This window comes from Arachis hypogaea, chromosome 13 (genome assembly GCF_003086295.3).
Source record: "Arachis hypogaea cultivar Tifrunner chromosome 13, arahy.Tifrunner.gnm2.J5K5, whole genome shotgun sequence".
Taxonomy (NCBI): Eukaryota; Viridiplantae; Streptophyta; class Magnoliopsida; order Fabales; family Fabaceae; genus Arachis; species Arachis hypogaea.
The window spans coordinates 8,566,313-8,580,733 of record NC_092048.1 but is presented as its reverse complement, the minus strand read 5'-3'; the positions used below and the strand labels follow the sequence as shown (position 1 = coordinate 8,580,733).

Sequence of the window (14,421 nt, the reverse complement as noted above, 5' to 3'; positions counted from 1 at the left end):
TTCATGAACATATAATAAGAGACTAATGATCATTTCTCGCTCATCTTTAATTTATGAGTATTGACTTGACCAAAAGATGTTGTGAAATAAATTATATGAATATGATAATAAATATACATAAATTATAGAATAAAATAAATAAACTAGTTACTCATATGCTTAATAGTGATATTTTGAATTATGAAATTTTAAAGGATTAATTTGAGGTTAGAACTATTTTGTATTGGCAAATTTGAATTTGAATTTATGATTTCAATGTTAAAAATTTTACATGTAAATTCATGAAATTGTTATAATAAGATTCAATATTTAATAAATGCAAGTGTTATTGTAGATGGATGACTTAAATTCAACACCTTACTTTTTTAGCATGTAATTTCAAATACTATGACAGAGAAATAGAATGACATTAATTGAATAAAAATGCATTGAAATATAGTGGTTACAAGCTACTATATTTATTGACTTTTGCTCCTATTCTTCTCAAATAGGAGCTTTGCTAGGAATAGTAGGTTCTAGGAATTGATATAGTAAGAAGAAAGAAATAGTTAGTCATGGTATCATGGAGGATAGAAAATGCATAAAAAGAAGAGTAAAATATCATTTTGTCCCTAATGTTTGAGGTAAGTCCTTTTGTATCATTAACGTTTAAATCATCATATTTGTATCCTTAACTTTTGTAAAAGTGATTTAATGTTATCCTGCTGTCAATTACACATCATGAGCTTTAGTTTGAGTTTTGAAAATCTCTTCTTGAAATTAGAATATAAATGCCTGAGACAGAACCGATGATATACTCCGAAAAATAGCTCATCAAAAGTTGAAATTAATCCCTACAATATTTACATAATTCATTTTTCTAGAGACATAAGTAAACATAAACACAAATAGTGGATACAATATTGAAATCAAATACATCCAAGTAAGACCTAATTGAGAATGAATATATCTAAGTGTGAATAATTGAAAAATACAATCTAATTTGTTAGTTTAATTGATGGCATGATAACACTGAATCATTTTTATAAATGTTGTAGATACAAACAGAACGATTTAAAAGTTATGGACACAAAGTAGGACTTACTCCAAACATTAGGGACAAAAGCGACACTTTACTCATAAAAGAATTATGGGTAGAGCATATATAGCTCAAGATCAATATTTTTCAACCGAACTTAAATGTTAAGATGTAGTATGTATAAGATAGTAATTGTGAGAGAGTTTGTCCTTGTTTAGATAAGGGTTAAGTACTAAAATCGTCTCTAAGGTCTGGGGTGAAAATTAAAATCGTCCCCGACCTTTTTTTGTTATTAAAATCATCCTCAATGTTACAAAACGTTATAAAATCGTGTGCTTATTAAATAATAAAAATAATTAAAAAATTAACACAAAACCTAACCCCCCAACTCCCTCACCGTAACCCCCACCCCTCACCCCACTCCGTCACCCCACCCCCTCATGCTGTCGTTTAGGCTGCCTCGGAGGTGCACCCGCCGCCGCTCCTGCGTCCAACCCGCAGCCACCAGCTGTCGCAAGCTTGCATGGAGGCACTGCCGCTGCCGTCCAGCTCCCGACCCTCCGCTGTTCGCTGTTCGAGTTCTTCCTGTCTCTTTCCGAAGCCGCCACTTGCCCCTGCAATTCTGCTTTTCTGCTTTTGCTTTCTGCCTTCTGCTTCTACTTCTGCTTCTATTTTTATTTGTGTTGTTGCTTCACCATTGTTGATTCACCCTTCACAATTGTTGTTGTTAATTTATTATTGGTGATACTGATTCTGATTATAGTAAATTAGTAATTGCTTCTTATTATTAGTAATTGCATGATGATGATTTGGCTATGGTGACAGTGGTGATGGTGGTGAAGAAAGGGAGAGTGAGGAGGTGCGAAGGGAAAGAGGTGATGGTGAAGAGTAGAAGAAGATTGGCCAAGGCTTCCTTCTCTTTCTCTGTTCTTCGTTCTTCCTATTTTTCTTTTTTCTTTTTTTAATTTTTGGAGAATATATACATGATTGATGATGGATTGTTGCTAATTTTGTGATTGATGTTATTGCTGAATTTTTTATTTATTTTGTGGTTAGGGGTAAATGATGAGGGAGAGTAAGAGTCTTGGGGAGGGAGGGAGAGAGAAAGAGACTTGGTGATGAAGAAGGGGGTAAGAGGTTTGATGATGAAGAAGGGAATTGGGGGTTACTGGATTAATGGTGATGAAGAAGGGGGTGAGGGGTGAGGGAGTGGGGTGAGGGGTGGGGGTTACGGTGAAGGAGTGGGGGGAAGGTGTTAGGTTTTGTTTTAATTTTTTAATTATTTTTATTATTTAATAAGGGTAATTTGGTAAAAAAAAAATAAAATTGAAGTAGAAAATGACAATTTTATAAAGTTTTGTAACGTTGAGGATGATTTTAATAAGAAAAAAAGGTTGGGGACGATTTTGATTTTCGCTCCAGACTTTAGGGACGATTTCAGTACTTAACCCTTTAGATAATATAGCCAAGTGTGCTTGATAAGGTAGCTAAGCTTGTTGTTTGATTGATTGAAAATCGAGTATTTTCTTAGATTGATTGAAAGCCGAATTTATTTCGGATTGGTTAAAAGTCAAGTTGTTTTCGGATTGGTTGAAAGTAGAGTTTGTTGTCAGATTGAATGAAAATCGAATTGATTAAAAATCGAGTGTTATTGGATTGATTGAAAGCCGAGTTTGTTCTCGAATTGATTGAAAGCCAAATTTATTTTGGGTTGGTTAAAAGTCCATTGAGTGTTATTGAATTAATTGAAAGCCGAGTTTGTTCTTGAATTGATTAAAAACCGAATTTGTTTTGGATTGGTTAAAAGTCGAGTTTGTTTTCGAATTGATTGAAAGTCGAGTTTGTTCTCGGATTGATTGAATACCCGAGTTTGCTCTCAGATTGGTTAAAAGCTTAGTTTGTTATCGGATTGGTGTTGAAAACTGAATCTTTTCTCAAATTGATTGAAAGCCAAATTTATTTTGGATTAGTTAACAGATGAATTTGTTCTCAAATTGATTGAAAGCCAAGTTTGTTTTTCGAATTAGTTAAAAGTTGAGTTTGTTCTCAGATTGGTTAAAAATTGAGTCTTTTCTCAAATTGATTAAAAGCCGAATTTGTTTCGTATTGGTTAAAAGTCGAGTTTGTTCTCGAATTGGTTGAAAGCCGAGTTTGTTCTCGGATTGCTTGAAACCTGAGACTTTTCTCAGATTGATTGAAAGTCGAATTTGTTCTCGGATTGGTTGAAAGTTGTATTTATTCTCGGATTGGTTGAAAGTCGAGTTTGTTCTCATATTGATTCATTAATCGATTATGACATGTGAAATATTATAATACGTAAAAGTGAAGCAATTCAAATGTATAAAGTACATACTTTATAAAAAGTTATGATAAATTAAAATTTAATAAAAGATATTAAATAAAATCTTAAACAATATTGTTAAAATTAGTTCAAAAATTTGAATGTAAATAAAGTTTTATGAACCTGAGGAAGTAGGAATTGTTTTACTTGTCCCCGCAGACGGCGCTAATTGTTCTTGTGTGGATGAACTTCTGTGGTATAGCTCGTCTCTTGTGCTGTTGTAATACGCATTTTCTTTAATGGAGTGAAAATAACTCAGACGTTAAAAAACAAAGTGAATGGATACCTGCAAAAGACACTCTGATGTTTAAGTCAGTAAGTATTGAAGAGGTATAAGAATTCTACAATTATAGAATGGTAAACATAAAATAGAATTTATCATATGGTATCTTTATAGGCGTAGAGTTGATGTTATGATCTTTGGTCATTAAGTCAAAATAATGGTTATTAAAACTCATAATGCACAATAAAAATCGAGTTATAAGGTGACAGATCAGTACTAAATAATTCACTTAATTATACAAAATATTAAAAAATTTTTTATTATGATCTATTTTATTAATAGATGAATCTATGTGAAATATGATTAAATTTTAATGACGAGAAATTACTTCTCTCTTTAAAAATTAATTTATCACCCTATTTTTGAGCAATCGAAAATAATTTTGTAAGTTTTATAAATCGATAAATAGACCAATCAATTTTTTATTATTTAATAAAAAATAAGATAATACTCAATTGTTTCTTAAAAGTGAGTATGTATTTAGCCCTATATAAGGTGGTTCAAATTATTTTTATAATGTGAATTCATTTAGTTTCTTCGGAAATTTTTACACTTATTATATATATCGTTTTATCTTATTCGAATTCGCTAAACTAGCTTATATGTGTATTTATATTCATCAAAATGAACCCAGAAACCATAAAAAATTGATCAAAATGAACATTAATTATAGGAAATTATTTTGAAGGTTTCATCTAAATTGTTATTCAACTAAAGCGAATTACTAAATTCACCCATTCTACAAAAGAATAATGGGCCTAACTTTGAAGAGAAGTATTTATTAAACACAAATACTTTTACATTAACTAATATTGGTTTGATATTGATTAAGTTGTAGGCAATTTTAGAAAGAAAAAAAATTGAACAAAAAGAACACTATAAACTGATTTTTAAAAAGCAAAAAAAGCCTAAAAAAATGCCAAACTTTAAATGAGTTTAAAGGAATGATGTGTTGACAATGTTACCCATGAAAAACAAAAAAATAAAAAAATTACTCAATATACTCAAAAATTAATTTGAAGAATAAATTTATCCAAAAAAGGTATTTTTATCTACAATATAAATAAAAAATTTGTCATACAAGTAAAAGTGTAAAACCATTTCGAATATTGAAAAACAGAATATATAATTTCGTGTGATATTTCTTGAACAATTTAAAAATTCATCTTTTTAAGCATATTTTTGTTTGTTTTAACACAAGTGAGTGAAGTTACAAAATAAGAAGCTATTTTACCGTGTTTTACTTAAATTAAATATTTCTAAAATAAAAAAAATTAAAATCTAATTATCCTAAAATTAAACTAGTAAAAATTATAAATTCATCGAGTAAATTATTAAAATGATATTCAAAAGTTTACTTCGCTAAAAAAAAAAATCTAAAAATTGCTAATGACAAATAAATTCGCAAAAAACTTAAAAATGCAATAAAAAAATTAAATATTAAAATATATATTCTAAAAAGAAAATTTAAAGATAAAATTTTAATGTAAATTTTTATAATTATTATTAGAAAAATAAATTTTTTTATTTTTAAAATTTAATAATTTTATGTCAAATAATTTTTTTATTTTTTATTATGAATGATTATATTTTTTTTTAAAAGTAAAAATTTAAAATTTAAAATTTGTTTTGAATTTTTATATTTTTAAAAATATTTATTCAAATATTATTATAAAAATTCAGATCAAATAATAAATCATTTACTAAACGTAAGTTTTTTTATTATTTATTAATTATTTTTTATCGTATTTTTAATTTATTTAAAAATTATTTTATTGATGACATCTTTTTAAAAAAAAAATTATCCATGTCTGAATATTTCGAGAGTAAGGAAATGATAATTAACTCCAAATTTATCCTTGATTTTCCTTAACCTCTTCGTGTTTTTAGTTACTTTTTACTTTTTAGCTTCACTCTGATATGGAGGGAATTAAGTAACAGTAGCAAGTAGCAGTGGGTCCCAGCCAGCAACGGAAAAACAAAAATGCGCCACGTAAGCAAAGGATTCGGATTAGCATTGAGCTAGCAAGACGTATATTTCATCCTCTGGTTCAGGTGCAAGAGCTACTCCCTCCTCCTCTCCTTCCTGCTAACGCTTCATCTCATGCTCCTTCTCTCTCTTCATCCATGGAACTCAACCTCTGCGTGAACTACCATAACCGTCACGCTTTCAGATTCACTTCTCCTTCCGCCTTCTCTCTCTCCACTCTCCGTTCCGTCCGCACTCACTTCCTCGGTTCCGCCCACACTCTCCGTCCTCCACTACCGCCTCTTCAATCTCGCAAGAAATGCAACAGGTTGGGGCTTCTCCGCCTCCACTCACCGCGCTTCGTCTTCAAGGCTTCTTTGCAATCTCACTCTCTCATCGTCGTTGTCGTCCTCGTCACCTTATCCGCCGTTTCTATCCTCCGATTCACTCTCAATAACCGAAAGAAGTCTCGCAATCAGGTACTCTCAAGCTTCATCCACTCATTCCTCCATAATTGAGCTCGATTCCAAACTGTACAGTTACAGACTTGCAGCATTTCTTTTGTTTTGTGTTTTTCCTGCTGCGTTCTTGTTCTGATTTTTGGTCTAGTGTTCTCCTGATCGGACAATTGAATTTCAGCTTGTTTAGTTGTAACTTGAAGTTGGTTTTTAGTTCTTAGATTGTGATGTTCTGTGTTTAACCTTCATTTTTTTTCAATACTTAAATGTTCATTCCGTGTTTATCTAACAGTAAACGGTGTTTGGATTGAGACTATGTTAACAATTCGGATATTCCGGTGTGTGGTGTGCGTGTCAATATAAAGATGTAACGTTAGTTGATAAATGAGAAACCTGAGTTGTTAGAGTAGTAGACTAGTAGTGTTGACTACAAACGAATTGACTTCCTACTAGCTGTTAATAACAGTTATAACTAACTAACTATCTAACTGTCATTTGTTAACCTATCATGATGTAATGTTTGTTACAAAATTTTTCGTGTCATTAAATTTTTGTGATAATTAGTTGGTTCAGATGGAACTGTACCAAATAGTCGGAGGAAAGTTAGAATGTATGAAATTATTGAGTTATTTGTTTGTTGAATCTGTTCTGTTTATATAATTGTCGCCTTTCTAACACTTTCACTCATGTAGACACGTGGACATGCAAAATTTGCATTATCGCGACAAGGAAGTAATGTGGGGAACCAGGTCATTGAAAGCCAGATTCTCGGTTTTCCAGAATTTCAAAGGGATAACCCGTTGAGTGAAATTGGAAATTTAACAGATCACAATGCAGAAGATAACCATATTCTCGAGGACAAAGAGTCTCAGCTTCCGTTATTGAAATCTTCATTGGTTCACGAAGCATCCTTCATGACCAACATATCAGAGTCATCTACTCCTGTTCTTGACTCCAGTTTCAATAATAGTAGTTCGAGGGTTTTAGAAGAGTCTATTTTGCCAGATGCTTTCCAATCAACTGTGTTGCAACCTCTAGCTTTTGCTGAAGAAATGGCTTTACAAGTAGAAGAAAATCAAGATCAAGTTGACTCTGATCCTGAGTCACCTTTGACTATAGTTAAATCTGAGCATACCACTTCTTCTGTTGGTATAAACAATGAACTCACAACAATCGATGAACAAACTAAAGAAAACATTGATGCCATCAGCTTTGATGTCCTTTTCGGTGAATCAGCGAGGCAAGAGCTGTACATGTTTTATGAGGATAACAAGTCTACAGTTGGGTCCATGTCACCACTTAGTAGTCTAAAGTCGTTATCTCTTCATGCTTCAACTAATAATGTTAAAGGATTGCCCTCAACAATGAGAAATACCACACTAAAAGGATCAGATATCTCAACAGAAATTTCTCCACAAGGTGCAGGTAATTTTATAAAGAAATGCACTGTAATGTAATTTCATATATGATATGATTGTTCAATATTTACAAGTATCATGATGAGGAATTCAAAGTTCCAAGGAAATTTGTAAGTAAGCCGTGTTTATTTATTCAGAATATATTGAAGGAGTGGTACCAATTTCCAGTCACACAGAAGGCTACACTCCACAAAATGGAAGTAAACACTCGAGGAAAGGTGGCAGAGCTCTGCCTGCCAAAGTTTTTCCCAACAATGGCCACTCAATCAACATGCAATTTGATCAGAAAAGTGATCAAACAAGGGTGGAGGATGATCAGAAGAATGACCATTCAGATTATCTGAGCAGATATAATAAGCTGTTAAAAGCTGCGAGGTAATATTCTGTTCTATCCACCTCCAACAAACAATAGAGAACATAAAGTTGTCTCTGAGAACACAGTACTTGTTGTGAGTCCTATACAAGTGACAGATTCTCTAAATATAGCAATGTGGTCAAACTCCTCGTCCCCTCATTTCTGTTGAGTGTTAACCATATCATGACCAAGATTGTTGCAGACTTAATTTTGCTATTACTTTTAAGCTTGATGAGCTTACCCCGAAGTGCATTGATTTTGTTAGGTTACATGAAAGTTTAGAATTGCTTAAAGATATGGAAACAAAGGGTTTATTAGATATGACCAAGGTACATGCATCATTCTGGCTGTTATTTGATATTCCGCTCTTCAATTTTGGGGTTTCTCTAACATGGTGTATTTATTGACTATAGATTTATCATGCAAAGTTTTTTAACATCTGCAAGAGGAAAAGGGCAGTTAAAGAAGCTTTTGATTACATTAGGCTAATTCCAAATCCAACTTTGAGTACATTTAACATGCTTATGTCAGTGTGTACAAGCTCCCAAGATTCAGAAAGTAAGTTGATTTTTAATCATCACTCCACTCAATACCTGATTACTCCCCTCTATATTTTTCTTTGTAACCTTTTCAGGTCATGACATTTGTGTTATTTATTCAGGGGCTTTCGAAGTGTTGAAGCTACTGAAAGAGGCTCGACTAGAACCTGATTGCAAACTTTATACCACTCTGATTTCCACTTGTGCTAAGAGTGGAAAAGTTGATACAATGTTTGAAGTATAACATCCTCCTTCTTTCATTTCAATCAATTTAGCATAGCATCATGTCATTTTATGTAAAATGTCTTTCTCTGAATCCCATATCTGGTAACATTGTTACTCTGTGTCCTTAAGATGTTTCACAAGATGGTTAATTCTGGAGTGGAACCCAATGTTCATACCTATGGGGCACTCATTGATGGTTGTGCTAGAGCTGGGCAAATAGCAAAAGCATTTGGTGCTTATGGAATATTGAGGTCCAAGGTACAAAAGTTGCAACTTCTATCTCTCGACAACTGATACTACTTGAGTTGCTCCCGAAATGCTTATTTGTGCATGCTGATGTGATGTTTGTATGCAGTAGAATGTGAAGCCAGATCGTGTTGTATTCAATGCACTTATAGCTGCATGTGCTCAGTCAGGAGCGGTGGATCGTGCTTTTGATGTTTTAGCAGAAATGGCAGCTGAAATACAACCCATTGACCCAGATCACATAACTATTGGTGCATTGATGAAGGCTTGTGCAAATGCTGGTCAGGTATAGCTCTTTCTTCTCGGATTTTCGCTTTAGAATACAACATAATCTTCATCTGTTTCTTATATGTTTTCTGTCTCTTTTAGTTGTTTTTACTTAAAATATGTTTATTATTTACAATTATGTGCTTTCTACAGGTTGAACGGGCACTAGAAGTGTATAAGATGTTACAAAAATATAATTTAAAGGGAACTCCAGAAGTTTACACGATTGCCATTAATTCTTGCAGCCAAACTGGAGATTGGGAATTTGCATGTAGTGTTTACAATGACATGACCCAGAAAGGGGTTCTCCCTGATGAGGTACCTATTTTTTTTAAAAAACTTTTTACCTCTTTAGTTTTGTTTTCCGGCTGTAGTTTTTTTCATTTATTAAGAGCTACAAAAGTTACTGACTCAATATGCAGATGTTTCTGAGTGCACTGATAGATGTTGCTGGACATGCGAAAAAGCTGGATGCTGCCTTTGATGTCCTCAAAGAAGCTCGTAAAGGAGGAATACATATTGGAATGATGTCATATAGCTCGCTAATGGGTGCCTGTAGCAATGTATGTCTGATTGTGTCTGGTTGAGTAGATTTTGTGCCAGACTTAGTGTAGTAATAGCCCCTTGATGAGCTTGAGTACTTATTATTGTGTTATTAACTACCGGCAAATACTTACAGGCAAGAAATTGGGAAAAGGCATTGGAGCTATATGAATATCTCAAGGCACATAAATTGGTGCGAACAGTTTCAACAGTTAATGCTTTGCTCACTGCGCTTTGTAAGTTTAAGCTTCTTTGATCCAGCATTGATTAAGGATATTTGAAGAGTAGTTCCTATGAAAACTAACTGAAAATATGATTTGCAAAATGGTAACTTTAAATAATTGGCACACTAACTAAACATTTAATTGAGAAATATTAAGACAAGATGGTTAGAACATTGACCAAATCCACTATTAACAAAATTATAACTGAATCTTGCAACTTGCTAACATAAACTATAAGCCAATGCAGTGTTATTATGTCAACAGATGAGTTTTGAAAAATTAAGATGGACAAATTTGAATTAAGGGAAGTACTAAAAATAATTTAACATTTATTAAGGGGTTTCTGAAAACATATACTGTTAAAGTTAGCGCTGACAAGCCTCAGTTGTTTTTGCTTTCCTCTTATTTCTGCAGTTGCATTATTTTGCTGTTTAATTCAAACAAATGGATTTTAAAACGTTGTAAGAATTCTGGACAGGTGATGGAAATCAATTTCAGAGGGCTTTGGAAGTTTTATCTGAAATGAAAGGATTGGGATTGTGCCCAAACAGTATCACATTCTCAGTACTGTTAACAGCAAGCGAGAAGTAAGTGATCTAAAACGACTTTTGGGCCCAATAAATGATTAGTTTAGGCCCTTTCTTGATCGGTTTTCTATGTTGCTCACCTCTTCTAGAAACGATGATATGGAAGCAGCTCAAATGCTTCTTTCTCAAGCCAAAATGGAGGGTGTTGCCCTTAATGTCAACATGTGTCGATGCATAATTGGTGAGTCATTGCGAGTTGGTAGTTTTTAATTCTGATCATGTATTTCTTCCACTTAAAAATTTCACACTTCTTCAAAAACAACATCTGGAATCTGGCTTTGTTACTCAACGCTTTCTTTCTCTTCTTTGGGAGGAGGGATTAGGAGGAAGTATTCTTGTGAGTACCAACTTATGATTGGCATATCTTTTTACTCATGAGTTTCTGTCTTGATTTTCTGCGCATTTAAAGCAAAAATATCATGGACTCTGCTTATTTATTGGCCCAAAATGTTCATATATTTTAGCCTTGAGAGTTCAATGATTAGAATTCCTGATGGTACTTGTGTCTTTGAAAGGAATGTGCCTGCAAAGATATGAGAGGGATTGCTTTGTTGGTGAACCTGTTTTATCTTTCAACTCAGGACGGGCCCAAGTCAATAATAAATGGTATTTGTTCTTTAATATTTCTAGTATTCTTAGAACATGATTCTTTGTAATCATGAATAAGGGGACAATTCTTTCCTTGATGATTTTGTGTGTGAAAGTTTTTACTGTTTTTTGCTCTTAGGACATCACTGGCTTTAGCAGTGTATCGTGAAACACTTGGAGCTGGTGAAAAACCTACAAGTGAAATACTGTCACGACTTCTGGGATGCTTACAACTCCCTTATGATGCATCTGTCAAGAATAGACTAGTTGACAACCTGGGAGTAAGCACTGAATCTTCAAGAAACTCAAACCTTCGCGCATTAGTAGATGGTTTTGGGGAATATGATGTTCGTGCTTTTTCAATACTAGAGGTGAGAATGGAGCCAAAACCAAGTTTATTTGGATCTTAGGTCTTATTGAGGAATCTGGATCATCAAATGATGCTGTAATAATTGTGTAGGAAGCTGCTTCATATGGAGTTGTTTCATCAGTATCATTCAAAGTGAGTCCTATTGTTGTTGATGCTAAGGACATGCATACGTCTACTGCTGAGGTGTGTTTGTCTAAGTCTCCCCTCCACTCTCATGACTTCTGTTACATGAAAGGTTCACACTTTGCTGTAAAGTCTAGTGTGTCTAAAATGTCCAAGACTGTCAAACCTACATATAATTATTATGAATTATGAGGAAAGAAGATGCACAAATGGAAAATACATTTACACACGTCAAACTACTTCTTAACCACTTCATTTTTGAGAGATTTTTATTCTACCATTTTTTGTGAGGAAAGAAGATGCACATGCTATTTTGATGCACTTGTGCTTCCTAGTATGATGCCAACGTGCAAAATTGCTTCATAGTTGGATTATGGAGGCAGTAGCCTCTTGTTTCTCTCTTTGTCAACTGTTGCCACTTTCATATATCATGTATAAGTTCACACCATATTCACAAACACAAAGACATTCACAAATTTGTTCATGCAAACACGTATTGAGGACAGATATTTATGCTAGTGCAAATATTAAATTGATAAAATCCATCAAAATGTTTCCAGGTTTATCTCTTAACTGTTCTGAAAGGTCTCAAGCATCGACTGGCAGCAGGTAACATGATTTATTTTAACATTAGTGCTGCGTTTGAAATGTATTGTCATGCAAGATTTAGTTTAACATTATCTATTTTAATTTATGATTTTTGCACCACATATATTGTTGAAAATTTTATATTTTTGAAGATTGAAGAATTTCAATGATACATTCATTTTTTTTTACTTGATTATGACATTTATATGAAGAAAGGTCAAATGAGTGAAGTTGAGTTGCAGGTTGCAGTCTCTCTTTTTATTTAATTTTTTCCATAAAGAGAATAATAATTCCTTTCGATTAATCATATACTGAAAGTAACAGCTAATAAGGATGTTTACCAAGTATATTTGTCTTTCTGCTTTTTCTTTCCTTTTCTCCAGTGATTATGCCAACAATATTGGACTTTTAACTGGTAAACCTTCAATAAATTTTTTAACAAAACCTAGTAATGTCCTAATTGGTGGAACTGGCTATATTTCCAAATGGAACTCATTTCCTGATTACTTTAATTGTTAGTACCAATTACTCCTTTTAAGGTCTTGAATGCCGTTTCTTTTTTGGAAAATTATTTCCAGAGAAAAGGGGTACATGTAATCATTTGTTCTCTCCTCCTAGATGATAATTTTACATGTTGCAGTTTTCCTTTACATAATACCTTGACATTTTCTGTTTTCCCTTTACCAATCTTTAAATAAACTTAATTGTATACTTTTCCAATATTTATTTGCGAGTTTTCTAGTACAATAGAAGGGTAGGGTGTAGTAGCTGATTATATCGTCGACATTATAGCCCAACTGACTAACTGCTTTGCTCTTTGTCCTTGTGAAAATCGTCGTTGCAGGTGCAAGATTATCCAATATAATAATTTTACTGCCGGTAGAGAAAACAAAAGTTTCAACTCAAAAGGGGGAAAAGATGATCAACTTGGCTAACAGGTTAGAATAGCCAAATAAAAACTGGTACCATTGTCAAACATTCTTTCAACCATATTGTTGCCTCAAGTATTTGCAGCATTACATTTCATTCAAAAATACATTTTGTGCTTGTAGAAAAATTTTCTCAGCTGCAATAGTAGAATACCCACACTTTAAATGCACGAAGTGTGTATCTTGGATGGTAAATCAAATATGTAAATCTATGACACTATTATATATAATCATTTTAGTAATTTACTTTTGTTTTTCGAAATGTACACATCTTAGTTCAAATGTGTATGTATACAAAGAATATCTTGTGAAAGATTCAGTGGCCAAGACATTAGTAAGTTTCTTAAGTTTCATTCTGATGCAACCCCCCCCCCCTCTTTTTCTCTTTTTACTCCAATATTTATCTTCTATTCTGTCGCTTGGATGATATTGCTCAATACATATTACTGACAGAAATGCACTGTCTTTGGCTTCAGAGTTGGCCAGGCAGTTGCAGCTTTATTCAGGAGACTTAAGATTCCTTACCAGGGTCACGAATCGAGTGGGAAGCTTAGAATTAATGGTCTAGCTCTGAAGAAATGGTTTCAGCCGAAACTTGCATCATTCAGTGGGAAACCAGGTGACTGGAGCTCATCCCCATCAAGACTGGGCAAACGCATTAGCCATCAGCAGCGAAGGATTCGAACCGGCAATTTATCTTTGGACTAAGTGTATATTTGTGATTCCCAGCAGAAATCAAGCATCTGCATTTTGCCTAATATTAGCTTTCCATCTTAATGTATTTTCTCAATAGAAAGTTGAAAGCACTCCTTCATCCAAATGGAATAAATAGAAGAGTGATTTAGACCTAAGAAAGCATATGCTTTCTTGAGTGCTGGCCTGAGAAATGACATCTCAGCAAATTCATTTTGATGAAGCCACCATCAAAATCAAAGATGGCACTGGTCCAATTCTTTTGTCCTTTACCTGCAGCTATGTCATGGCCTCTGCCACGCGGATTATCTAAATTAATGTACGATGATAGAGATGCAGAAATATCTGATCTATATGATTCTGGTACTTGTATTTATTTTGTTTTACCAGAACTTTATATATGTAACAAAAGCATATACAACATGAAAAAACAATACCACTATGATTTTTTGGTAGTAGTTCTTCCTTTTGTGTTCTATCATTCAAATTGAAAATTATTAGGACAATTGGCCCTTTAGATGCCTCACTGTTATTATTACCGTTTTGAACTTTTGAACCCCCTCCCTCTTGTCTTTGACTTATTTGAAAAAATAAAGAGGGAAAAAACAAAATGGTAGAGCAGTAACTAATAATTGATTAATTGTTCAACCATCTAAA

The 14,421-nt window shown here is 33.3% G+C and overlaps 1 protein-coding gene across 2 annotated transcripts; it reads left to right on the top strand.

The window, feature by feature from the left end:
• The first annotated feature begins 5,656 nt into the window (after window positions 1-5,656).
• Window positions 5,657-14,222, top strand: LOC112736994 (pentatricopeptide repeat-containing protein MRL1, chloroplastic). 2 transcript variants are annotated; one of them, XM_025786684.3, is made up of 19 exons: window positions 5,657-6,090; window positions 6,762-7,488; window positions 7,625-7,862; window positions 8,108-8,171; window positions 8,256-8,400; window positions 8,504-8,619; window positions 8,736-8,864; window positions 8,965-9,138; window positions 9,273-9,437; window positions 9,542-9,682; window positions 9,799-9,898; window positions 10,365-10,473; window positions 10,563-10,654; window positions 10,989-11,079; window positions 11,201-11,432; window positions 11,522-11,614; window positions 12,115-12,163; window positions 12,987-13,080; window positions 13,548-14,222. In XM_025786684.3, the coding sequence occupies exons 1-19, from the start codon at window positions 5,770-5,772 to the stop codon at window positions 13,777-13,779; spliced, it is 3,312 nt and encodes a 1,103-aa protein (XP_025642469.1). In that variant the 5' UTR covers window positions 5,657-5,769; the 3' UTR covers window positions 13,780-14,222. The 2 variants fall into 2 exon arrangements, with proteins under 2 accessions (XP_025642469.1, XP_025642468.1); XM_025786683.3 differs by having other exon boundaries at window positions 6,762-7,494.
• Window positions 14,223-14,421: the final 199 nt, after the last annotated feature.